Source organism: Mastacembelus armatus, chromosome 5 (assembly GCF_900324485.2).
Source record: "Mastacembelus armatus chromosome 5, fMasArm1.2, whole genome shotgun sequence".
Lineage (NCBI taxonomy): Eukaryota > Metazoa > Chordata > Actinopteri > Synbranchiformes > Mastacembelidae > Mastacembelus > Mastacembelus armatus.
The window spans coordinates 21,478,822-21,503,772 of NC_046637.1; the positions used below are offsets into that span (position 1 = coordinate 21,478,822).

Consider the following 24,951-nt stretch of genomic DNA (forward strand, 5'->3'; position numbering starts at 1 on the left):
CAACTTTTTTTGTATCAAGAGGATTACTGAACAATTTATACATGAATTCACTAAAATTAGAATTATCCAACAAAAAAAGTAATTTGTAGTTAGAATACAGTCACCACCTCCAGACACTTAAGATGTTTAGCCAGCAAAGGTCACTTTACATGACTCATTCTTTGTAACCTGTATGAACTCAGGAGTACCTTCATTACAAACATTTGCAAATTTTATATACATCTAATAGCAGCTGTTTAAAGACTGTTTAAGAGGTTTCAGCAGGGTGGATGACAACAGGTTGTCTCCAGCGACATCATCATCACATATTAGTCACAGTGCCACTGATAGCTGCTGCGCACACATTTTTCATCTTTGTGGATATAGGCTACTGTATCTCATTGCACCGTTATGTATAAATTTGCTTTTTAAATAACTGTTGACTCAGTCCATTTATAATAATTCATTATGTTTCTACTGCAGCTAGAGCCAAACCATGTGTCATAGGAAGTACTGAAATGGTTTATTCTGTCCATATATTATACTGTAAGACTGTGAAGGGTTGATATTGAATGGGCACAATAATATGGTAAATCCTTCGCCTTTACACAACTGGCCTCATTGTTAATCAACCTCATTTTTTCAAGTATTTCCCTCTATAGTTGGCCCTCATCTAAAGCTAAGGTTGTGTTGCCTGCATGCAGATGAAGTAAGACAGTCCTCATGAAAACAATATACACAAATCATGCATGAGATACATTATGTTAGAGCCAAATTTGACTTGCACAGTAAATGACTTGTCACACACAGTAAGGTGACTTCTTGTCATGCACAGCAGCCTAAATGACTTGTCACGCACAGTAGAGTAACTTGTGGTCACACACAGTAAAGTGACTCGTTGTCATGCACAGTAAATGACTTGTCGCGCACAGTAGAATAACTTCTTGTCATGCACTGCCTCCAAGTGTTGACTCAACCCTCTGGCTTTCCCGGGGTTGATACGTCACCAAACTGCGACACACTGAGGAACAAGCGCCACATTTTTGCTGCGCCAAATTATTTTGTTTTTTCCAACGAACGCTTTAGCAAACAGTAGCCATACCTGAACTTGTGGTAAGTATATTTATGTCATCATGATGCTGCAGTGTTTGAACATGATAACTTACTACACAGGAAAGTTTGTGTCGGGTATCCACCGACAGCAGGTCTGGTGCCACAAACTGAAGTAGCTAGCTGACACTAAACGATATATGTTTTCTGACCTACATATAACGCTATGCTAAAGTAGCAGCATGTGAACTCAGACGTATTTACAACACTTCAGAAGGTTAAATTACCCATAAGTCCGTATTTTAACAGACTAACGTTAGCTAACAGCCTGTATTTAGAAGCTAGTAGTGGTAAATAGCGTATAGTTAGCTAATTGTTAGCCGTCTAGCTACGTCTGCCGAGGGTTTGTTTTACTTCTTATTTATTGATGTCGGATCAACATCGAGTTTGGTAACCGAGTGCTGTCGTAAAGTCTGGTGTGGGCAGCAGTATAGTGTAACCCAGCACTGCACCAGTAGTTAGCTAACGTTATTATACATTTGGTTGAACGCTGTTAATGTGGGCACAGCCTCGTATCTGCTGCTGAGTCCAGTCACCGTGTCCCTGCTGTCTCTTTCAGGTGTACACACAACCTTAATGCACTATGAGTTTATTTGGGGCGAGCACCGGGTTTGGAACTGGAGGAACCGGTGTATTTGGAAGCACAGCGACAGACAGCCATAACCCTATGAAGGTAAAATAATTTCCTACGGCTTTTACGCATTGTCACATTGGATCACTGAAAATTGCGTTTCCACCTGTTTATGCGGCAGTGTAATGTTTGTTTGTGCTGTTTATGTTCATGGCATGTACTGTAGGATGTTGAAGTAACCTCACCTCCAGATGACAGCATCAGCTGCCTGGCTTTCAGCCCCCCCAGCTTGCCAGGGAACTTTCTCATTGGAGGATCCTGGGCAAATGATGTCAGTCATTCTTTCTGTCCTAACAATGAAAAATAATTTCATTATGGGTCTCAGTTAAGTGAGCGGCCGGAGCATAGTTTGTAGTGTGCTCAGAAGTTTACACAATTCATCTGAATTCAGGTCCGGTGCTGGGAGGTGCAGGACAATGGACAGACTGTCCCCAAAGCCCAGCAGATGCACACAGGTCCAGTACTGGATGCATGCTGGAGTGATGTAAGTCTCATCAGACAGAGTAATTTCAGCACTGCAGCAGCTGCTGTCTGTGGTGCCACAGAATAATTTATGGTGTGTGATTTTTCTTAACTAGGATGGGAGTAAAGTCTTCACTGCTTCCTGTGACAAGACAGCCAAGATGTGGGATCTTAACAGCAATCAAGCAATGCAGATTGCACAGGTTGGATGAGAGCCCCAAAGTCAGCTGTGTGGTCTTAAGAATGAAGCAAGATCATCTTACATCTCCATCTCTATATTTATTTTAACAGCATGATGGTCCAATCAAAGCCATTCACTGGATAAAAGCCCCTAGCTACAGCTGTGTAATGACTGGCAGCTGGGACAAAACACTGAAGGTACAGAAGCCACTTTTAACATATTGGAGTGTTTGAAAATACACACAGTACTTAAACTAAAATAATTGAGATGCAGATTACCTTCTTTTACCCATACACGGAGATTGTAAAAACAAGGCTCCAGATGTTGGTTGCATTGGTTGCACAGATGCACGTAACATTTCAGAATCAGAATCAGAATGAGCTTTATTGCTCAATTTGGGAATTTGTTTTGGTACAGGGGGGATACTCCAGTGCAACCAGACATAAATACAAATGCTACAAAGAATTAAACAGTAAACATAAATGTTAAAAAAGTAAACAGTGCACAGATAATAAAATAATTTGCACTCTGGTGCACCAATACAAAATTTAGGAGCACCCATATTTTTTCGCAACACCATTATCATCAGTTATACATTTAATTAATTACTTTTGTGTAATGTACCATAGTTGTGTAAGTCATTGTAAACAGGAGTCATGGTACAGATAAAGGCTTATCCTTATTTAAACAACAGCATAAACATGAAATGGGGAAAAAAAGTTATTTTATAGCTAAACTTAAAAAGTGCCAATTTGCTTCACAAAGTTAAATGATGATACACTCCTTTGTAGAAACATGTGTCTCTATCGATCATAAATTCCATGTACAAGTTATTGGCATTTTCAGCAGAATTTTTTGTTTAAAAAGTTGTCTGAAATTTGGCACAGACAGAGTTATTGTAGTTACTGTGGAACCTTTATGTCCCAACAGCAAAAGTGGCATTGCCAGCCATGCATTGCCGCATTCTTAATAGTATATGCAACCTATTGGCATTGCTAATGTTGTCATTCCTCAACCATGGGAAATGTGTGAGCCAATCTAGGAAAGGAATGCTTTTTTTTTCCCCCTCTGGTTCAGGCTCAGAGTCTGATGCCATTTCCATCTCTGATGCTGAGTCAGGGTTAAGGGGGGCTGTTGTTGTTGATGAGTAGCCAGGTCTTGCCTTCAAACTCACGTTGGAACATGAAAGTCAGAGACAATCAGAGGTGAAAGCATGCCAATACTGAGTTTTTGATTTGCTCTGAACTTCACTGGGGGGGGGGCTAACGCTATGAGAAGAAAAAAATTGTCGCACATTTGCAACCAAATTAGTCGAAGGCTTGAGCCTAAGCTGGTACACTAAAAAAGTAAAGTTAAAAACCTTAATACAACTATACACACATACCAAAGGAGCTGTCATACAATCTGAGTCTTTCCAGTTTCATCAGTGTTCCGTATTTCTTTCCAGTTCTGGGACACCCGCTCTCCCAATCCTATGATGTCCCTGCAGATGCCAGAGAGATGCTACTGTGCAGATGTTGTAAGTGGTTGCTTGAGGGTTATAGCATCTATTTTATTCCTTACTGTAAATAGTTTTTCATTTTTGCATTGTTATACCTTCCTGACCCTGATATGTAGGTGTACCCAATGGCAGTGGTTGCCACAGCTGAGAGGGGCCTGATAGTATACCAATTGGAGAACCAGCCCTCTGAATTTCGCAGAATAGACTCTCCACTTAAACATCAGGTGGTTACAAAATTTCATTAATGATAATCTTTGATGTTCTTCTTTTGATAAAGTGTGTCTCCTGACCTGGTACTTGTAAAGTACTACCAAATTCATTTTCTTTGGCAGGGAGTACAACCCCAGTCTTTATAAGATATTTCATTTTTCATGCATGGCTGTTTTTTGATCTGATGTACGTTCTTGTCCTGGTCTTGCAGCACCGCTGTGTTGCCATATTTAAGGATAAGCAGAACAAGCCCACAGGTTTTGCACTGGGAAGCATTGAGGGCCGAGTAGCCATCCACTATATTAACCCTCCAAACCCGTGAGTGTCTGAAACAGTCTTTTTTTTTTTTTTTTTTTCTAAGTGTTCTCTATCAGTCACAAGTTAATCAGTAAGGTGCAAACATAATTCACTATTATGATGTTTTATATAATTAAAATAGAAACTGTTCTTACTGTGTTTTTGCTGATGTTTCTAGAGCCAAGGACAACTTCACCTTCAAGTGCCACAGGTCCAATGGAACCAACACAACCACTCCGCAGGACATATATGCTGTAAGTTGAATCTGATTCTGACACAGTGTTAATGTGTGTTTAAAAAAAAAAATGTAGTTTTTCTGCTTCATCTCAAAAGATTTTTAGCTTGTGAGTGATTGTGGATTTTATTGACAAGAGTTTTGATGCAAAATGATGTAAGAGACCGTTTCACTGCATGTATTGTCTGAGCAGGAAAAAACCCAGATTAGACTAATAACATCACTTACTGTATAACATGGTTGATGCCTTAGAACCTGCTCAACTGCAACTAAAATATGATTTTCTTATGTTTTAGTTTTTATTTATATCCATTATTATATAACTTTATTATTTAAATAATAGCATTTCCATTATTTGTAGTAACCACTGATTTTCAAAATGATTTAGTTGACACATGCTAGACATCCTCCAGGTATCATTTCACAGAATCAATAATTATAGCCACTGTGATAGTCCAGTTGTAATGTTTGTTCATCTCACATGCTATTGTCTGTTTACTTTTATTAGGTAAATGCCATCTCCTTTCATCCTGTCCATGGCACACTGGCTACTGTGGGCTCAGATGGGCGTTTCAGTTTTTGGGACAAAGATGCTCGCACCAAGTTGAAGACCTCAGAGCAGTTGGACCAGCCCATTACTGCTTGCTGCTTCAACCACAATGGCAACATCTTTGCATATGCTTCCAGTTATGACTGGTCAAAGGTAGGAGGTGTAAAATCTTTACAGAACTTGTGAGCAGATGTTTGGATATTATTAGAGTGGATGAAAAGAAACCTGTTGGCATGCATCTTCACCTTTTTCTTTTGTTTTATTCCAAATCCCTCAGGGCCATGAATACTACAACCCCCAGAAAAAGAACTACATCTTCCTGAGGAATGCCGCTGAGGAGCTGAAACCTCGGAACAAGAAATGGTGAGAGAAGGGTATCCAGTGTAAACCTGGCGACTTTGGTCACCTGACAGGGCTGCCCCACTTCTTCAGCACCCTTGTGACTCGCATTGGGGTCTTTCAGGGCCCCCCATCGCATGCATGGATGTGGGTAGTGAGAATACTGACATGGTTCAGATCTCAGAACTGCACTGTACTGCTACAAGTATCCATTTTATATAGGAGTGTTGCTGTACCAACCTGAGCATCATTGGAAGGCTTGTGTGGTTTCTGCTGTAGTAGCTACTTTTGCATCTGTATGATCAGTAATATTTGGCAGGATGATGCCTACTGGCTTTTTACATCATTTAGGTTATATGTAATGAGGCTGTGAGGTGTAATCGGTTACTTAAACTTATTAAAGGCCTTTTATTTAATAAATTCTAGCAGTAATGTTAAAAAGATCCTAGAAATACTAAATCTATGCAAGCAATAATTTGCATTGAGTCAACCATCATTTGTAAGGATTCAGTGTTTGTGTGGGCTTTTGTTTGCTGCAGTTTTTTTTCTTTTTTTTTCTTTGTGATGTTCTGTTGAAAAGGGGACACAGTGAACACCCTTTCAAAAATAAACAACAAAAAAAAGAAAGTTCACTCTGACTGACTGATCCCTCCTGTCTTTAGATTCGGCGTGCCAAGTTGCATCTCTTGTGGGGAATGCGGAAGACCTGCTGCTTAATGTGTGTGTGTATACGCTCGAGACAGACTCCTTCCTTTCGGCAAACATCTGGACCAATGGCGTGGTGCTGTGTGTACTGTGCATGGACCAATCAGAAGGGTCTACCCAACCTGGTGTTGATGACAGCTGCGTAACAATTCGTCACTGTAGGAGGGTTTTATTTGTCATTTTTTTGTGTCCATTTCCTTGTTTTTTTACAGCTTTCCAAAGACTTTTCAATCTCTTTTGATTTGCTGTTTCTTCGCGGTTTAGCACCATTATTGAAACTTGGATGTAAAATAAAAAAAACTGCAGAATATTAGATTTGAACATGTTTATTCCAACCTCAAGGAGTAAGTAGGTTAATGATAACCTATTGTTTGCTTTGCGCATTTTGAGGTTTTGTGAAACAATGTTGTGCATGCAAAACCATGACCACTATCTCATATTTCAGCTGTAAATCCATGATGTGGCTGACATTGGAATCAAACACAAATCAAAATGATAAAGATTGAGCGAAGTGTATCACAGTGATCCCTCCTGACTGCTTGTTTGAGTCTAAGTTAACCAGCAGGTGGAGCATGTTGCCCTTCACCGGGTCAGAGAGCTGATCTGGGCAAACGAGATCAAAGCAGGACAGTGGGGCTCTTCAGTCAGGTTGAGACACACAGCTGGAAATGGGGGGGCGTTTATCAAGAGGATATGAATGAGGTAGCATGAGCAGATACAAAGACCATGTGTTAAGAGTGAACCAGTTCATGGAAGAGGAGGTGTGAATTAAATGCCTTTTATTGAGGTCATTAGAGTATCACCTCACTGTTACTGTGACCCCTGGTAGTTAGCAATGGAACTCCAAGGCAGTGAGGACGAGAAGATATGCTGCTGCCACAGTTCACCAGCTCCTCTCAACTTTCACGATGTGACACTAGTTAACACCACCACCTCTTTTACCGTTCACCAAGTTTCTTTAAATTCTCTGGACAGCCTTCCAGGATTCATGTTTAGAGGTGTTATAGGCACCTGGAACATATTTATTTTGCCAGTCAAGCCATTACAAAACAAACTGGATTGGCCTGCTGCTTTGGACACTTGTCAGCCTTTTCCTCCACAGAAGTCTAGAAAACAACTGGCTTTTGAAATCAAACCTTGTATACACACTTCACACTTGGCCTATTTTAGCAGAATGTCATTTTATAATATAATTAAGGTGGTGGCCCTAATGAAATGTATCATACTGAGCCAATCTGAGAAACACATCCATCAGAATTTACCTTCTGACTTTCCAAAAGCGAGTTGCAATAGTTACAGCTCTTATTAGAATATATTTGGTAATCTAATTGAACATCGGCTATAAGAATATTGCCAACATTTAAGGAATATCAATTCATCGATACTATTGTGATTCCTATGAAGGTTACAAACAATATGAACGCATTATAAGGTGAAATTTGATTGGTTTCTCTGTCCTTTTGTTTCGGCTATAAGGTAAAACTGGTTTCCTTGCACAATCCGTGTATTTTTGCTTTCTGCTGAGGTTGTATGCGCCACATCATGGTGACAAAGTAGCTGACAGTAAAATAAACATCACTAAACTGCTGCTTATTCATTTCCCACAGTGTGAAGCGGGTCAGAAGCCGAGACACACAGTGCCTGAGTTTAGCAGCATGTGGCGCTTTCTTTGTGTTGTAAAGGACAAAAGCAGGTGCAGCACCGCGCGTGGGAGGCGGACCAATGGGAGGAGCCGCCTGCACTCCGCTCTTGCTCTGATTGGTCGAGAGTTTGATGTGGGCGTGGCAGCAGCGCCGGGATATAAAGTCGCCGGCACATTTCCTCTCAACGGTAAAGAAGCGACCAGTTTGGACGAGACTGCGGGAGTTCACGCAGCGTGACTCTGGATGTCCTCAGGCGTTAGCACAGGAGGAAATCTGCAGCGACATAACCGAGAGACATTAAGTGTTGCTTTACTGATGCTGGGACGTTGTTGAGCGCTTAGTCAGTTGTTGAGCGTGCCTCCGGTCTTGTCCCCGGCTGACCAATGCTTCTGCATCAGTTCATGAACGGAGCCCTGGAAGTCATGCATCCCTCACCGATTCAGAAAGACACAACTTTTACCAAAATCTTTGTCGGGGGGCTGCCGTACCACACGAACGACGCCTCTCTGAGAAAATACTTCGAGGCCTTTGGGGACATTGATGAGGCTGTGGTGATAACAGACAGACAGACCGGCAAATCCAGAGGATACGGCTTTGTAAGTACAGACCAGTCGGTCGTTCTCCATCCATGTCTCCTGCTCTTACTCCTAACTTTTAAAATGATCAAACCCCGTAACGTATGTAACGTTACACTTATTTGCTATAATTCCGCCATACAGCATAGTTCCTAGCGATTGTCATTAAGAACACGCTTAGTACTATACTGTCTGCATAACGAATGCGTTTTATCTGCTCCCATCTCTCCCCGTTTCTTACCATGTGTAACTTTGTGTGGTTACATATGTAACGTGAGACTAGTTAGACGTACTTCATGTAGTCCTTATGTCAAAGGTAATCCCCGCTGAGGCCTAAACGCATAACTGCACAGCATCAGTTTGTCCGCATGGCTGGTTGTTATTGTAGCCTAATGAGTTGAGGCATCACACAAGTTGATGGGTAACTAAGATTATATTTCAACACATGTCTTATGTCACACACTTTCAAAATCATAAGCCTGGGCCGTTCAGGGGTTAGTGTGTGTTTGTGTGTCTGTGTTAAGTGTAAGAGACACGGTCGGCACTTCTCGCTTGCTTTATATGGTTATTTTGGAGCAGTGGGGAGGTTGACCTTGCACACCCTGCCCTCCGTTGTCAAGGACCGGAGTGGTCAGCCACAGCACATGATTTATATCAAATCTTGGCTGCTGAGAGAGAATTTCCAACATCAACACATTGGCTCACCCTACTTTACTAATTGATGTTAAATTTCCCTTTGATGTTATATTTTAGAGTCTGGACAGGCCAAGCTATGATGGGAAGTGTTGTAAACTTCAGGTTGTTTATAGTCTGTAACCTGCCTTTTGATCTGAGCTCATGGTGAAAAATGTCCAAAATCCCTTGTGTTGTCTAATTAAACTCAACACTAATAGGTGACTTATCCTGTTCCAGGCAGATAAAGACAACCATTCTCTCTTTGACACAAAGAACAGAAGCAGCACTAGAAATGCAAATATTTACCAGAACCTTTGAAAGACACATCTGCACTAATGCTCGATCAGGCCAAAGAAGGAATGGAAAACTGTTGTGTGTGCATGTTTACCTCAAAAGTCAGAATTGTAAGACAATTGCTCCCAGTGTTTACACATCAGCTCTCTAACCCAGAGGAAAGCTGTCCTGTGTGTCTAGTTGGTATCAAACGGCTGCACACAGAGGCTGGTGTTTCAGGTTAAACAGGCTTAGGGAGATGTGGGTGCTGCCTGGGACAAGACATGCATACCCATGTTAGTGAAGTGATCAGCATGTTACACTTGCACGCATTTTGTGTGGCATGAGGCAACCTGCTACCTCTGTTTTCTAAGTGTTTCACTGTGGGAGGCAGCTGGGGAGGGAGCTGAGCACACTTTTTTTTTTTTTCTCTAAACACACTTCAGAGGTGGATTAGCAGATTGCACACACACACACACACACACACACACACACACACACAGCCTCAGCCATTCCTGTGTTCACAACACGGGCTCTGGAGTGGGCTTTGTCCCAGATGATTCCACAATGAAGAAACTGCTTTTAAAATCGCTGTCTTAAACTATATGGCCGTGACCTACATTTGCTGCTCAGTCTACACACTGAGGTGACTGAACCCTCTGAGTTGGCAGAAAGTGGCAATCAAAACAGAAGGGATCGTCTAATGCCAGGAGGGAGACAGGAGGGGTGGACTAATGCCAATCGCCTTAATATTTTGTCCCTAATTGGATAAGCCCCATGTTACTCTTCCCAGATCCATATTTCAGCAGCTCTGTCTGTGGCTGAGTGGCAGTCAAGTGGCTAGCTACTGCTGCTGTGGGCAGTTTTCAAAGCTTATCATTGTGCTTTGTTTGTAGTTTCGCTTCTACTTCAGAGAAACAGAATCTTAACTGTGGAAAGCCTGTGGGGGGGAATTTTATAAGACCAACAGAACAAACCCTGTTCCATGTGTGTCAAGTGTTTTTGTTTTGCTTACATAGTTGATGCATTACCAGTCAGGGAAGCCAAGCTACTGTCTGTGAAATGAGGTAATGATTTATGTGTTTTTTTCCTGGGAAGACCTTGTTGATGAGTCTGACTTTTGTCACCAGGTGACAATGACAGATCGGGGAGCAGCAGAGAGAGCCTGCAAGGATCCCAACCCCATCATTGACGGCAGGAAGGCCAATGTTAACCTGGCTTACCTGGGTGCCAAACCTCGCAGCATACAGACAGGTGAGGTTCACAAAAATCAGAAATTATGGCTCCCCTATTCTCATCAACTAATGATGGCTAGAGGTTAAAAGATGCAACACAAGATATGTATACCCATAACATGAATCCAAAGATAAAGAAACCAAAACTGAAATAGCTAATAACTACAAGTAGGAATACTGGGGTTCAAGCACCCAGTATAACTGACACGAATGCTTGGGCAGGTTGAGACATCCTCTTTGCAAACTTCTGCTGTTACAGTCTTATTCCCTGAAGAACACAAGTCAACAGTTAGATGTGTGTTTGTGTGTGAGGTAGTATTAACTTGCTGCTCTCTTAAATAAGATGATCTATCCTATCAATATGCAGATTGTATATTTACATTCCAAAAAAACAGTTTTCCAAATGCATAATTTTTTTTTATGGCTGCTTACTGTGCATTTGAAACTGTTGTTCCATTATTGGTAGGTCTGAAACAGGCTCTTCCTCTGTTTCCCTATGCCCTCTGTGGATTGTTTTCTGGTCCTCCTCTGTAAATGCAAATGTGTGTGTCTGACAGCCCGTCTCCTATCTTCCAGGCATATCCATCGGAGTGCAGCCCATTCACCCAGCACTCATCCAGAGGCAGTATGGGTAAGTGGGCGCTTGTGTTCTTTTGTATTATGCTCTGTGCAACCCCACCAGGCTACTATTCCTTTGACAAACAGGGCCTCTGGAAAGTACATGCCAGTTTCTGTGTCCACATGCAACTTTGCAAGTACTCTATTAGCATATTTGAGTTTTGTGGGGCTGGGAGATGGCTCGCATGTCTATGGTAATGGAAGAGCATTCCAGAGGTGAATGTGTAACGTTGTTGTTAACTTCTGTCAGGAGCCTCTTGACTCATGTACCTGCCTGACTGGGCTCTGTCATTGAGAAGGCTTCCTAGAAGTGACTGTGTTGTAGAAACAGTCTGTATAGCGTCTAAGAGCCATAGGCTGCTGAGCAGCTAATGAGCATTACTCTGCAATAATGACTTTCCACACCCACCCCCCCCCCTGCAGCTCTCAGATATCACTCTCAAGCGTAAGCTCAACATATTTTCACGTAAAACCTCAGATCTGTGTAGAAAGTCGAGTCAGCTTTATGAAGTAGGTTTATAAACCAGGTTTTTGACAGAGTGCATCCAGATAAACAAATAAAAGCATAATTTCTATGGAAAGTTATAACTCTTTATTAGTCAGTTGATCAGTTAATTATTAATGAAATTGACTAAAAATGCTTTCTCCTGCAAAGGTTAATATTTTATTCCACATAAATGTATTCTGTCAAATTAATAATTTTTTTTAAAGGAATCACCACAGGAGACCCTGGATTCATTTTTTTTTTTTTTAAGTAACTTGTAATGTCTGTCTAATTGCCAATATATGACTTCAGAGCATGGGAGCTTCATGTGAATCCCAGGGCAAGTCCACAGGGACAAGGACAAACTAAGAAACATTTGGCTGTTTTGGATGTTGGTGAACCTAAAAAAAAGACTCTCTTGACCTGAAAAGGAGTGTTGCATTAGCTGTAAGATCCCACTGGGTCTGAGTGAGGAACCTCAGGATCCACTAGAGACATGTCCATTCATGTTCCAAGACCTAAGGAGGACACAGGAAAGTCCCTATCAAGTCGGTGCTCCCGGTATCACAGTGAGCATGGATGGTACCAAAACCCTCAGGGTTTGAAATATGGAGCACAGGGTTGCTTTGAGGCATGTTTCTGACAGGTGCTGGCTCGTATTTCAGCCTTTTACACCCCCTTAATCCCCCATGACCACCACCCCAGAGACGTAGAGGCACACAGAGCACCTGTCCGACTGCTTCTGACTTGTCCTCTGTATGGTGGGTAACAGACGCAGCCTTGCCCTAAGATGCTGAGCATGCAAGTGGCTTTTCTTTCAGCATCTCTTCAACCCCCCCCCCCCCCCCAACCCTTCGACAGCATATGGTGTGAGGATCTGGTCTGAAGTAGGATTTTGAACAATGTTAGTGTAGTGGTCTTGTACTTACTTTGGACTTGCTGCTTGTTTATGTGTACAGCTATGTTCAGTGGATATTATGTGGGGTCTTTTTTTATTTTTTTATTTATTTTTTTTAAACTTAAATTTCTTCAATAACAGTGGTGCCACTACCAGTGTTTCAGATGGAGACGGTGAAAATTGACACCTATGTGAGACCTCTCTGTGGGGGGGGTGTAAAACGTTTTGGAGGGAGGGTATCTGGGGGGGTGTATTCTAGGACTTAATGCTTAATGAGGCATTGCGCTCCCTAGGAAACACACCTCTACAGGTGTCAAACAAAACACCTTTTTTCCCCCCTCCTGCTTTCAAAGAATATTCACAATCCTCTTACACAAAGGGGGAAGGCAGGAATATCAAGTCCTTGCAGAAGTATTGTAAGACATTGTTTGGTTCCCCCACCGTCTGTTTTCACACTTTGTGTTGCAGTGAGTCATGTGCTGAAGGTCATTTGTGCTACTGTGTAGGAATATTTAGCTGCTCAGTGTGATATCACTCAGGCTTTTCACATTAGCTTATTATGCGGCCTTCATTAATAATAAATACTCCAGCCTATATTTGTAATATATTCAGGCATGAAATATTTTTTTGGTGGTCTCTCCAATGCATCAACCTGCTATCCAGAGTGGCACTATGTCAAAAACACACCGACTCGCCGTCAGCACAAAACCAGCTGACCTATGATCTGCTGGCCATCACCCACATTCCCCTGCCACTTTTCCACAATCCATTTGGCATCTGGCATCTCTGTGGCCCTGGGAGCACCCTACTGTCCCTTACTTACTCCTATTTTCTCTTTAAATAAAAGTTAAAATTACAGCTCAAGTTTTCTGCACACTGAAAAAAATATTTAATATAGCACTTCTGTCTCTTGTTTTACTCCCTTTCGGCTTGCACTCGCATTTACATTATTTTCTGTTCCACTTTACCTGCACAAGGTCATTTGATTTTTTTTTTTTTTTTTTTTTAAACACCAGATAAGGGCAAACTGCCTGTGGCAACACACTGCTGAGGCTGTGGAGAAGGCAGGCTGATTATACATGACGCAAGTAAAAGCACATTTGCCCCACAGCGTTAATGTATGGTCATGTTTGAAAGCTGTGTGTGTTTGAGTGAATGCCTCTTTGTAAGCAGCTCAATAGCACTGTGAGGACGAAGTATAGTTTGTGCACATGGGTGGGGATTGTCTTCATTTGCTTATGCTTACTCATTACATACCAGTGTTGCCTGGTTTTATGAGATTGGGGCACTGTCCCCCTGACTTTTGTCGCCTTCATTGGTAAGGTGTCTTAACAGTAAGCTTCTGTAACTGCTGTTTGAAATGCATTTGAAAAATTTTCCTCAGTGTTGGGAAAAATATGTTAGAGTTTCTCCAGTTGTAAGTTCATGATGCCATATCATAGCTATTTATTTTTCTGATTCTATTATCCCAGACATTAGGAATTTAAGGTGATCAACTCCAATTTTGAACTGCGTTAACACCTTCTGTACCCCCAATGCTTGAACCCTGTATGATGTAATGACATAAGTCCTCTGTGTTGTTTCTGACAATAATCACTGCCATCCTTATGCCATGGTTGCTGACTGCTGCCAGCTGACCAGTGTTCCAGCAGAGGATCAGAAGATGTCCACAGTACAGGACTAGTCCTGAGGAGGGGTGTGACAGAAAATGTCTGCCAGCCCTCCTCCTCCTCCCCACCCCAGCCAGCCTCTCTCCAAGGTGCCAGTGATGGCTTGAGAGTGCAGTGGTGTGTGTGCTGTGATGGATTGAAGTGCCTTTTTATCTTTTTCCCTTTTGTGTGATATGAACTGAAGAGGTTATGTTGATTGCGGTGTGACTCTTTCCCTATTATGGCATGATTTGGGGTTTGCAGTGGTAACTGGTGTGTGGGTGGGTGATTGGGGAAGGGGCAGGGGTGAGTGGACCGGTTGCGTGTGTGTGTTTCAGAGCATAATGACATCTTTATCCATGCATGCTTCCGTCTTTTGCTGTGTTGAGTTCATTGCTGCCACTCATTACTGATCATCTTCTTTTATTGGACTGAAGACTAAAATTTAAATACAGTCCAGGAACGGAAATTGGTATCAGCATCGAGATGCAGCTTAAGTCCGTCCATCCATTTTCTATACCTGCTTATTCCTTAACCAGGGTCATGGGGGGCAGCATAAGTCATTGTGACATTTGTTGTGACTACCTTGTCTTTGTTTCGGGTCTTGTCTGTGGATGTTTTCCCCCCAGTAGGATGGTATCAAGGGTAAATGATAAAAACAAAACAAAAAAAATTACATCACCCATTTTATGGAAGAGGCAGGCTCTCCTCCTCTCTGCCACCATCATCCCGCCCTCTAGACAACAAACCCAGGAGAGATTCTTGAAGTCCTGAGTAAAAATAGACTCCTGTGAAGCCTTCTCCCCTTTCATTTCCTCATGGTTATAAAGTGGCAAAAAGAAGGAGAGACGGTACAATCCCCAGACCCCACAGCTCTAATCAGCTACATCTGAGAGCTGACCCATGAGGCCCAGCAGAGCCTGCCACCCAGCCCTGATGAGCTCCCCCGCCACCATTATCTCCCCTAACTAGCATCATCACCTGTGACAGTCTCAGTGAGATTTACACACCAAATGAGAACTAAGAGACGGCAACTTCTGCACTGCCTTCATGTACTTCCTTTTTCTTTTTCTGTTCTTTTTTTTTTTTTTTTTTTGATTGTGTGTATTCAGTGAGTGAAGAGCAGCAGCTGTTAAAACACTGCTGATGCCTGAGCTTGAAAACCTGCCAGTAACGGCTGACTCTATCACTCAACCCCCCCCACCACTCCTCTGCCGTCTACCTCAGGAGGCCCTACCTAACGGGTTTTGTAGGTTTTACTAACTGACACACACAGGGTTGAATCACTTTCGCCTCCTAACTTCCTGTGCCTCTCGTCTATTTAGTCTTATAACAGTGTGTGAACTCTCCCAGTTTAGAACACCTACAGAGTTTATATTCCCAACACGCTCACCCTTGGGGAGCAATGTAAACAATAGAAGCCAGGCCTTGTGATTTCTCAGCTCTTATGGTGTAGCCCCTCTCTCTAACCCCCTCTCTGTTTGGTCTTTGTGTCTCTGTGCAGGTTGGCCCAGCCATATGTCTACCCACAAGCCTTTGTGCAGCCCAGCCTGGTGCTGCCCTCTCAGGTTTCCACTTCCATCAGCACCAGCCCCTACCTGGACTACAGTGCAGCCTACACTCAGTACGCGCAGGCAGCCTTTGAACAGCAGTACCCATATGCCGCCTCCCCAGCTGGCTTCCTAGGCTACAGCTACGCTACCAGTCCCACAGCCACCGCTGGTCCAGCTGCCGCCGCCACAGCCCCAGCCACCGTCCACCCCACCGTCGCCTCTGCCACCGGCCCAGCCCCTGCCTTCCTGCACTACGCTCCCCAGCACATCCAGCCAGATCGCATGCAGTGAGCCTGGGAAGGAAGAGGAGGATGAGGAGGGAGTTAGGGTCACAGATCTTGGGACAGAGGATGGAGAAATGCCTTATGGGGTGACCCTGCTGTCGTCAGCAGGGGCTTTCAGGAAAAAGGGTGGGACTATTGCACTATATGATTAGAATGAGCCATTTGCTCATTGGTTAAAGGATAAAAGGGGTGGGTAGGGATTAGAGGACTGTCGAGGTTCAAGTTGGGAAGCATTAAATATGTGGTCGCTTCCAAGGGCTTCCAGAAGCTGACACTTCTTTTTTTTTTTTTTTTTTTTTTTAATTATTATTATTTTTATTTTTTGTTCTCCATTATTGTATTAATGTCATTGTCAATGTTTGTTTGTATGCCATTATTATCAATGTTATATTTTTGGCTCAATCAGTGGACACATTGTCTTTCTGTGGTACATATTGATCTGTGGAGAGCCCTCTGGGCCATGTCACACCTCTTTCCTCCCAGCTTCAGAGAATCAGGGGTAGGTATGAAGGGCACTGCTGCTTTAGGACACTGGGGGACAGTTAGAAATACAGGTGCAATGTGGTGACTGGGGAGGTACGCAGCCATCCTCTGTATCTGTGGTGGCATCCAGGTGCTATCCACAGTGACGTAGTGCACGGCTCTATAAACAAACCTCCAGCGTTCAGCTCCATGTAGGAGGACAAAAGGAGGTTTCACCTCAAGGACAAAATAGTAAAGTTTCAGTATAAGACTGAGAGATCTTCATAGTTTTGAGACTGTGATGTCAAGACTACACATTTTATTACTTTTTATTAAAGAGGCCTTTGTTTAAAAGAAAAAAAGCTTTTTTTTTTTTTTTTTTTTTTGAATCTCTCAATTTTTTTCAAGCGGTCCCGCACCAGAGTCTGGTGCAGAAAACCATTATTTGTAACTACTCAGACTGTTGTCAGCAGTCCGCCACATTAATCTGACTTACTTGGGTCTTCATAATTTCAGATGGATGTAGATAATCACCTGCAGCATGTGGGCGATGGGGACCAGGAGTGCTGTGTGTCAATGTTGAAAGGTAGCTGACACTGAGTTCAAACACCAGTGTATTTTTCTTTTCTCACTGAGATCGTCACAGACTGTTGCTCTCAAAAGGACATTCATGTACAGCATTTTAAAAATGTTTTCAGTCAAGTAAATTTACGATATTTATATGTAGGTATTTATGAGTTACTAAGTTAAAATAGTTTTTTTTTTTTTTTTTTTTTTTTTTTTAATGTTACTCTGACTATAGTTGTGGCACTGATGACATTTAACTTGCTGAGGCATACGTGCAGATCCACAGGTGTTGGATTCATTTTGATTTCTCTTCCTGTCACCACATCAGTGGGTTTGCCCGAGTGCACAGAAATCCTGTAGATTTTTTTTTTTTTTTTTTTTTGTCTTTTTACAGTCCCTTAAAAGAAGCCATACAAAAAATACCAAAACAAATAAAAAATAAAGAATTTGTACTTAAATATGCCTCGTGACTTCTTTGGTTGTTAAATGAAGAATCAAAGCTCAGTTTTAAGTCTGTCAAAAGGTCACCACTTGAGTTGTTTGTGTTTACACTGTTATTGCAGTGTCACTGTAGTCACAGCAAAACTGAAATGCTGTGATGAAACTGCAAGCCCTGTGGGGTGAGCGGGTTCAGTCGTGTGTGTGTGTGTGTGTGTGCGCGCATGTGTGTGCATATGCGCGTGCTTGTTATCAATGTGTGTGCTGTCAGGTCTTGTATTTGGGGAGGTTGCAGGAGCAAGAGGCCCAGACCTTTATCAAGCCACAACACCACCACTGACCAGGGGGGGCTGGGTGTTCCCTCTCGAAACACACTTTATTCTCCCTCACTAAGGAAAAAAAACTGTTAGTCAAAAGTGGCTTGAATCCCTGATACCCAGGGATGCAAGATGTTTTTTTTTTTTTTTTTTCTACTCTACCAAACAAGAAGTGTCTCTCTCTACCTGTTTGTGCTTACGTCAGCTACTTTAGATGTGTTGCTTCTAAACTCCACTTAACCCCAGAGAACAAAACACATAAGCTTGTCAGAAATAAAAACACATCCATTATTTTTTTTTTTTGTCCTTACCCAGGGTGTAATTTATCTACCCAGTAATGATTTGCAATGTGGCCCTAAGTTCACAAAATGTTTTTTGTTCTTTGATTCAGTTGAAATCTATGAACACTTTACATACCCTTGAAATCACGACTTAATTACATAGACCACCCTGCCCTTTAATCTGTCATTTTAGTGGAATTTAGGTAGTTTGTAGACTTATCCCAGGTTTGTTAAAGATATATATATATATATATATTAGTATTGTTCTTTTGTTTTAAGTTTGGGCACGTTCAAGATAAACATACGGTTTAGTGTAAAGTCACAGTGGTGCCCGCTCGCATGTTCACAATGACAATATTAACATGCAGGGGAAAAACTGATAAAAGATAATGGCCTTAGCTCAAGCTGTTAGTACGCTAATGTTTGCTAATTGGCTCTAACCACAAAGTGCAGGTGGCTGATGGGAAGGCTATTTGTTTTGCAGGGATTTGCTGATAAGCTAAAGTATTGTCCAAACTTAAGTTTTGAACTGATGAACTAATGACGTCTTAACATTTGTGGCATGTTTACACATACTGCAGATTCCTGTGAGTGATTTTATGCTGTGAACAACTCTAAACAGGAATGCCATTTATAGTTTACTGTAATTATGACTTCAATACATCATTTGCTGTTTGCCAAAAATGTAAATGCATTTTCCATGAAGAAACTTGACAGTCTTTCTTTTTAGATTCTCTTTGCCTGGTAAATGCCTCACCTGTTCAACTCCATACCTTCACTCTGTAATGAAGCCTTTGCCTCTAGAGGATAACATACCTTCACAGGATGAGTGAGATGAGTAATCTTACTTTAATGTGTAAAATAGGTGGAATACCCTTTAACAGATTCAGTGGAAGTGCTTTCATGTATAAAATCTAATTTCTTTTCATTGATGACAGCAGTGTTTCTGTGTGCAGGAGCTGTTTTTGGGAAGAAAAGCTTGACAGAAGCCATGCTGTGGGTAGACGTACACACAGCGGATGAACACAAAGGACAAGTTTCAGGTTTTATAGCTGAATCATGTCAGGTTTTTAAACACACTTGCATTCAACAGAGTTGATGTCTGTGCTGTGTTTACTGTTCGTTACTGAGGCAGCTCTGGTCCCCTTCTCTTCACTGTGTCACTGTTTACCTTTCACTATCTCATCTCTCTGTTCTCCGTCTGTGATCGCACTCATACATTTATTTACCCAACTTTTCTGCTTGTCACTTCCCACTATCATCTCTCTCTTTCTTCCTCACTTCAGCGCCCATGGTTCTGTTTCTCCTCACACGCCACTGTTGGTCCTCTTCCATGTCTGTCCCCCCTCTTTGTTTTCTCTCTTTCTCCTTGTGATTCACGCAGCAGAGAGGAGCAGAAACGGAGCCGTGTGTCAGCTTGATGAACGAGGTCCCACAGCCCCAGCAGACCTTGTTATGCTGAGTCACCATAAGGCCCTGTCTCTCTGTCACTACTCTCGCTCTCCTGAAATTTACATGCAAAAACAGAGTAGGCTCAGTCAAATCTCACTCTGCACACTTCTCACTCTGCCGTGCAGCTTTGACGTCAAGGGATTCCTCAGAAGTATCATAAAAACAGTCCCACTCATCAGACCTCAACTTTAATTGCAACTAAACGCCTCTTCTTTTGTCTTGGCCTGAGCCAGCAGAAAAAAAAGTAAGTTACAATATCAAATTTGTGATCAAAAGCATTTTCCAGGTTATGACCCAATTATAAAGATGTAACAGAAAGAGGATATCAACATTCTAGATCTTAAATTGATGTACTGTGACATTCTTGATACATATAAGCAATTGTACCAGTAAGATTTATAATTGCAAATAATTATAAACAAAATAGCATCTATTTGATATGCTACATACATTTGAAATCACATATGTTTATTAGCACCAGGGGGGCCCCCTTTGGGAAGTAAATGCTTTAGAGAGAATCATGCACAGTAATTTTATGAGCTTATGAATTCACCAAAGGTTCGCTTATTAAATGACAATGATCTTACCCCTGACTACCCCCCCTGTCTCTAGACTATATCTTGCCTGTGTGGCATGGCAGAGTGCACATGGGTCTGTCTGGGCCTGGGGAGTATTGGCACTGTGGCGTCACACAGGCCTTAGATACCGGCTATATTTACCCAGGCTCTTAGAAGAAGTGACCAGACCCCTGAAACCTCATCACGTGTTCTCTCCTTCAAGTTTTTTTCCACATGAATAGCACATTCAGATAACATGGACAGCTCTGAGAGACACACACTGGGTGATTGCAGGGGAAGAGTATGGAATTTGTAGGACTCTGTGTTCTGCTGTGACTGAAGGCGACAGGAGCCTAAAATGTCACCACAGAGTGAGGATGAGTGCTGTAGGAGGGAGCCCTTACTTTGATGAAGTTAGATGTTGAAGTTTTTTATTTACAAGAAGTAGGGATGGAGGAGTAAAATGAAATCTCCAAATAGCAACAGATGCAGTACATCCTGTGTTAGATTCTAGACAAAGTATGACAAGAAATGAGGAAATAAGTATTAAAGCAGTAGAACTGGTTGCAAAACTGCCAATAACTTCAAACAAGCTGAGCAGCCCGATCATTCTAGTGTGTACAAAGAATTCAGCTGGTTCAGCCAGTAAGACTGGACACAAAGCAGAGTCTTACAACAACATATATCAGCCTTCTACAGAAATGTCCCATTGTCTGTGTCCTATTGTTGTTTTCAAGGCAAGTTGTGGCAAAAAACATGTTATTAAAATATAAACTATGCAAAAGTGCTCATCAGAAAATAGGATATGCTAACTTGTACGTTGATTGCTTGCAGCTATTGTAAAAGCCCGGTATTAAGTTAGATTGTTTTCACCATATCAGACTAGGAACTGTGTAATATTAGCATGTTAGTTGGAGTTTACAGATTGCTCTAGCACCACTTCTTGGCCTGTATTTATTCCCTCATTAATACTTATTACCTGTGTTAAGAAATTATTTTAGAAATACCATGTTGATCCTACATAACTGATCACACCTTGACATTTTAAGATGTGATGAGGTAGGAAACTTTTGTAAGTTGGTGAAAATGTTACTGGAGAACAACTGGAAATGTATGTAGCTATGATTGTGGACTTGTGATAAAGAGTGGATATTTAGGGATCACTGTGAGTTTTCAGGACTCTGATAGAAACAAGTGCTTATCCTGTCAGCTACTCTGAGGGCCCTACCTGCCACTCTCACACCTCCAGCTCCTTCTGGTGCTTCCAGTGAGGCTGGTGATCATGAGATGATCCAGATCCAGATGGCCCCACAAAGATTATCACTGTAAATGGGAGTGAAGGGGGACTGATTAGTTGGCGGGACATAAATAGACAGACACAACAACATGAGCAACAGGTTTCACCTTGAGTGAAGTGATAAAGTGTATCAGTGAGCTGTGCATCTGTGGGTATGTGTCTTTAAGTTTGTAGACTAATCTGGATGCATGTGTGTGCTCACTCCGTCTTCTCTCCAATCATCCAAGTGTCTGGCTCTGTAATGTGATCTGGGTTTGTCTCACTTGAACAGACCCTGGGAGGGCGGGAGGGGGGCATCAGAGCTGTGCTGTAATTACAAGCTCAGATCCCCCCCCCCACTCCCTGCCACACCAGTCTGGCAGTGCCGGCATCCACACATAGAAAAAGATTTCACCCCCACCAAACCTGAGGCACGCTTTCCAGAGAAAAGCTGTTTGTTCTGTGTCATTCTGGATGTGAGCAGCTAATGTAGCGTGCACACGGTGACATAAAATACTGGACACAGAGCAAGAAGCCAAGACACGAGGTGAGGAGGTGATAAGTGCTAAAGTCATTGGCGAGGCGAGGTCAAAGCACTCCCTCATAATATCGATGTCACGGCCGGCTCTAAACTTTCCGAACTTACAGAATAAACACTGACCTTTAACCATAGTGTTTCTGACACTATTTTGCTCTCTGTGTGTGTTTGTAATATGCCCCAAGGAGGGTTGCTGGTTCTGTGTCATATTTCCTTATCTCTGGCCAACATGCTTGTATTAATGTGCAGCGCCTCCACCTCGGCCTCAAAGCCAGCCAGCTGCTGTTGGGGGGCAGAAAAGAGGAGGAAGGGAGAAAAGGAAAGAGGGAGGGGCGGTGAGGTTAACTACAACAGGATCAGCAAAGACAGACAGACAGACAGAGAGAGAGGGGCCCAGCGTATGACAACTACTGACAGCTGAGCTTCCTCTCTCAGTGGGGCTTTCATGACCACAAACTGACACAGTCGCACACACACTCGCGCACAGATCAATCCACTTCAACAGTACACATAGCAACTGAGTGCTCATGCACAAATTATACCCATTTTCTCTCTCGTGCAGAGTTTGACATTGACTCTGTCAGACGTGCTGTGCAGTTGTCGGTGTGGAAGAAGAGCTCTTATATAACAAGTGCTGATGTTCAGCTTGTGAGTCTCCGATGTTGTTCAGGGTTTCTGTGCTTGGGACTGTAGCACGATAGAAGCTACGAGAGCTCACACACACTTTGTGTGTGTATGTGTGTGGCCACACAGCACATCACAGGGTTAGTGAGCAACAGGTGTAGAAAGGATGTTAAAACAAAAAGCTGACTCTTTCCCCTTCCTGACTTCTGAGCCTTTGCTGTCACTGCTGGCACATGATGGCAGCTGTGAAAATGATTTTGTTTGCTTCACTGGGTGTAGTGACATTATATCTGTGTCTCTGTGTCAAAACCTGAACTGTAAGCAACCTATCTGTAGTGTGTTAGCCAGCACATGACTTCTACATTAATTATGTTGTTATTAATAAAAGTTAGGAGGTGGAAATCAGGACCAGCAAACACGTCATTACATGTCGAGAGCTGAACTTCGAATAGTTGGCAAAAGCTATGGCTAAATAATATGGATAAAAGAAACGAGGTGTAACATGTTATTACTGATCCTTAGAGAAGCTGGTTGGTGGATTTTGTTGTCTTTGGGCAGAGCCAGACTGGCTCTTTTAAATCTTTATGTTACACCAAGCGAACCAGCTACTAGATGTAGTTTCATTTTTACAGACACCAGTGCGTTTCAAACTTTTATCTTCACATCAAACGAATAAGCACATTTCCCAAAATGTCTAATTATTTTTCTTTGACAAAGCCAAGTTCAGAAGAGCAATAACATGGTGATTATAACTGAGACAGGATTAGTTAGGCAGTGAGAGCCAAAAGGGGCCTTCTTTTGGACAGAGGATTAAGATTGTGTTGATATAAAAATTCAAATGGATGAGCCATTCTCTGAGATATTTTTGGCTATGAATTCAACTGTATCTTACTTCTATATCTCCTGCACTGGCTAGAACTCTCATCCGGGGATGTCCCCCATCACTCGTTGCTCCCATCATTTCTTTTTAGATGTTTCCTCAGACCTCTCCTATTTTAGTCTGTTCTACCAAATATGATTTCCCCACTTATATAAAGAAAAAAAAAACATTAAGCTCCCATCCTCTCTCCCTCTTTCTCTCCCTCTCTCTCTCTCTCTCTCTCTCTCTCTCACACACACACACACACACACACACACACACATAAAACAACTTAGCCATGTATTTTTGTGTGTGTTTGAGTGTGTGTTTCCACGCACCAACTGCTATGTTCCCGATTCTGGAGGGAGTGATCAGCGCTCAGTACAGGGAGGACGATAGTGAACCCAGATTCACCAGCAGCTCTTTATAAGGACAAGGGAAAAAGGCCCTGCTGCCTCTATATTTAGATGGATTTTATTGGGCCTCTTGTCTTCGTTTTTCTCTCCCCTCCTCCTGCGCTACTGCTGTTAGAAATCTCTCACCAAAGCCATGTGGGCGGCCGGCCCTCCTCTCCGTCACAGCAAGGGAAGAGTGAGCCTGATAATGATCTGGGTGATAATAACAGAGCAGAGGAAACGAAAGAGAGATGGGGAGAGGATGGAGGGAGGATGACAGAGAAGTGGTGGGCGGTGAGAGAAGTGTTTTTCATTGTGTCTCCTTTTGCTCCTCAATGACTATTATCCACAGCACTGGTGATGCCCTCTCTCTGCCCCACCATCCTCCAGCTTGGAGGAAGTCCCAAGAGACAGACATGTTAACCATCCTGCCACATGGGGAGGAGACTATAGAGACTACTTGAGGCTGAAGAGGCAGGTATTGTTGCACTGAATCTGTTAGAAATATGTGCATATATATCCATACATGGTCCTCCTATACATCCCTTCACATATCTTTGCTTTCTGGCCTCATCAACATTTCTCTGGTGCTTTGACCAAAAACAAGCTGCACGTCTCTCTCTTTCTTATACAGTCAAACACTTAGGACACCATGCCAGCAGTCAGGAAAGTTTGCTACTGATGCAGAAGAGCTTTAGTGCTCATTAGCTTTAGATGGGGGCTGCTCGTGGCCTCGGCCTGACTTCAAAGCGGTGTTAATTGTTAATACATTTTTACTAAGTCAAGGCAAGTACCACGGTAGGAAAACCTTAAGTAAACATGGGCTGAGAATTGAACTCAATGACACATTATAGTGACTTGTCTTGAAGGGCCTTGGGTTCAACAACAATCAGATCCTCAGGCTTGTCTTCAGTCCCTAATCCTGATCTCACCAAATATAATCAGTTCTCAGTTTAGGTTACTCCCTCTAAATACTGTGACCATTAGTCACTAATTTGACAGTCCATGCTAGCAGTTCTGTGAGGGTGTAGCAGGAGTGCTTTGAGCTAAATGCTAACATCAACATGCTAACACACTGGTGTTTGGCAGGTAATATTG

The 24,951-nt window shown here is 42.5% G+C and overlaps 2 protein-coding genes and 2 long non-coding RNA genes across 5 annotated transcripts; 3 read left to right on the top strand and 1 right to left on the bottom strand.

Moving 5' to 3' along the window:
• Positions 1-970: 970 nt before the first annotated feature.
• On the top strand, positions 971-6,510 carry rae1 (ribonucleic acid export 1). 2 transcript variants are annotated; one of them, XM_026305983.1, is made up of 13 exons: positions 971-1,092; positions 1,649-1,762; positions 1,887-1,991; positions 2,112-2,204; positions 2,299-2,385; positions 2,474-2,560; positions 3,811-3,882; positions 3,981-4,088; positions 4,286-4,392; positions 4,550-4,625; positions 5,115-5,309; positions 5,434-5,519; positions 6,158-6,510. In XM_026305983.1, coding segments are annotated over exons 2-13 (1,107 nt in total). In that variant the 5' UTR covers positions 971-1,092; positions 1,649-1,672; the 3' UTR covers positions 6,159-6,510. The 2 variants fall into 2 exon arrangements, with proteins under 2 accessions (XP_026161768.1, XP_026161767.1); XM_026305982.1 differs by lacking the exon at positions 6,158-6,510 and having other exon boundaries at positions 5,434-5,523.
• Positions 6,511-6,662: 152 nt separating this feature from the next.
• Positions 6,663-17,549, top strand: LOC113129841 (RNA-binding protein 38-like). The gene is made up of 4 exons (XM_026305984.2): positions 6,663-8,439; positions 10,497-10,620; positions 11,178-11,232; positions 15,755-17,549. Exons 1-4 carry the CDS (start codon positions 8,227-8,229, stop codon positions 16,092-16,094), a joined length of 732 nt encoding a protein of 243 aa, XP_026161769.1. The 5' UTR covers positions 6,663-8,226; the 3' UTR covers positions 16,095-17,549.
• A 2,256-nt stretch (positions 17,550-19,805) lies between these two features.
• LOC113129842 (uncharacterized) lies at positions 19,806-24,551 on the top strand. Its single transcript, XR_003295649.1, has 3 exons — positions 19,806-19,848; positions 24,206-24,331; positions 24,488-24,551. It is a non-coding gene; the product is annotated as an uncharacterized LOC113129842 (long non-coding RNA).
• On the bottom strand, positions 20,169-24,193 carry LOC113129843 (uncharacterized). The gene is made up of 4 exons (XR_004463071.1): positions 23,797-24,193; positions 22,099-22,257; positions 21,390-21,484; positions 20,169-20,671 (listed from the first exon to the last, which is right to left on the bottom strand). It is a non-coding gene; the product is annotated as an uncharacterized LOC113129843 (long non-coding RNA).
• Positions 24,552-24,951: the final 400 nt, after the last annotated feature.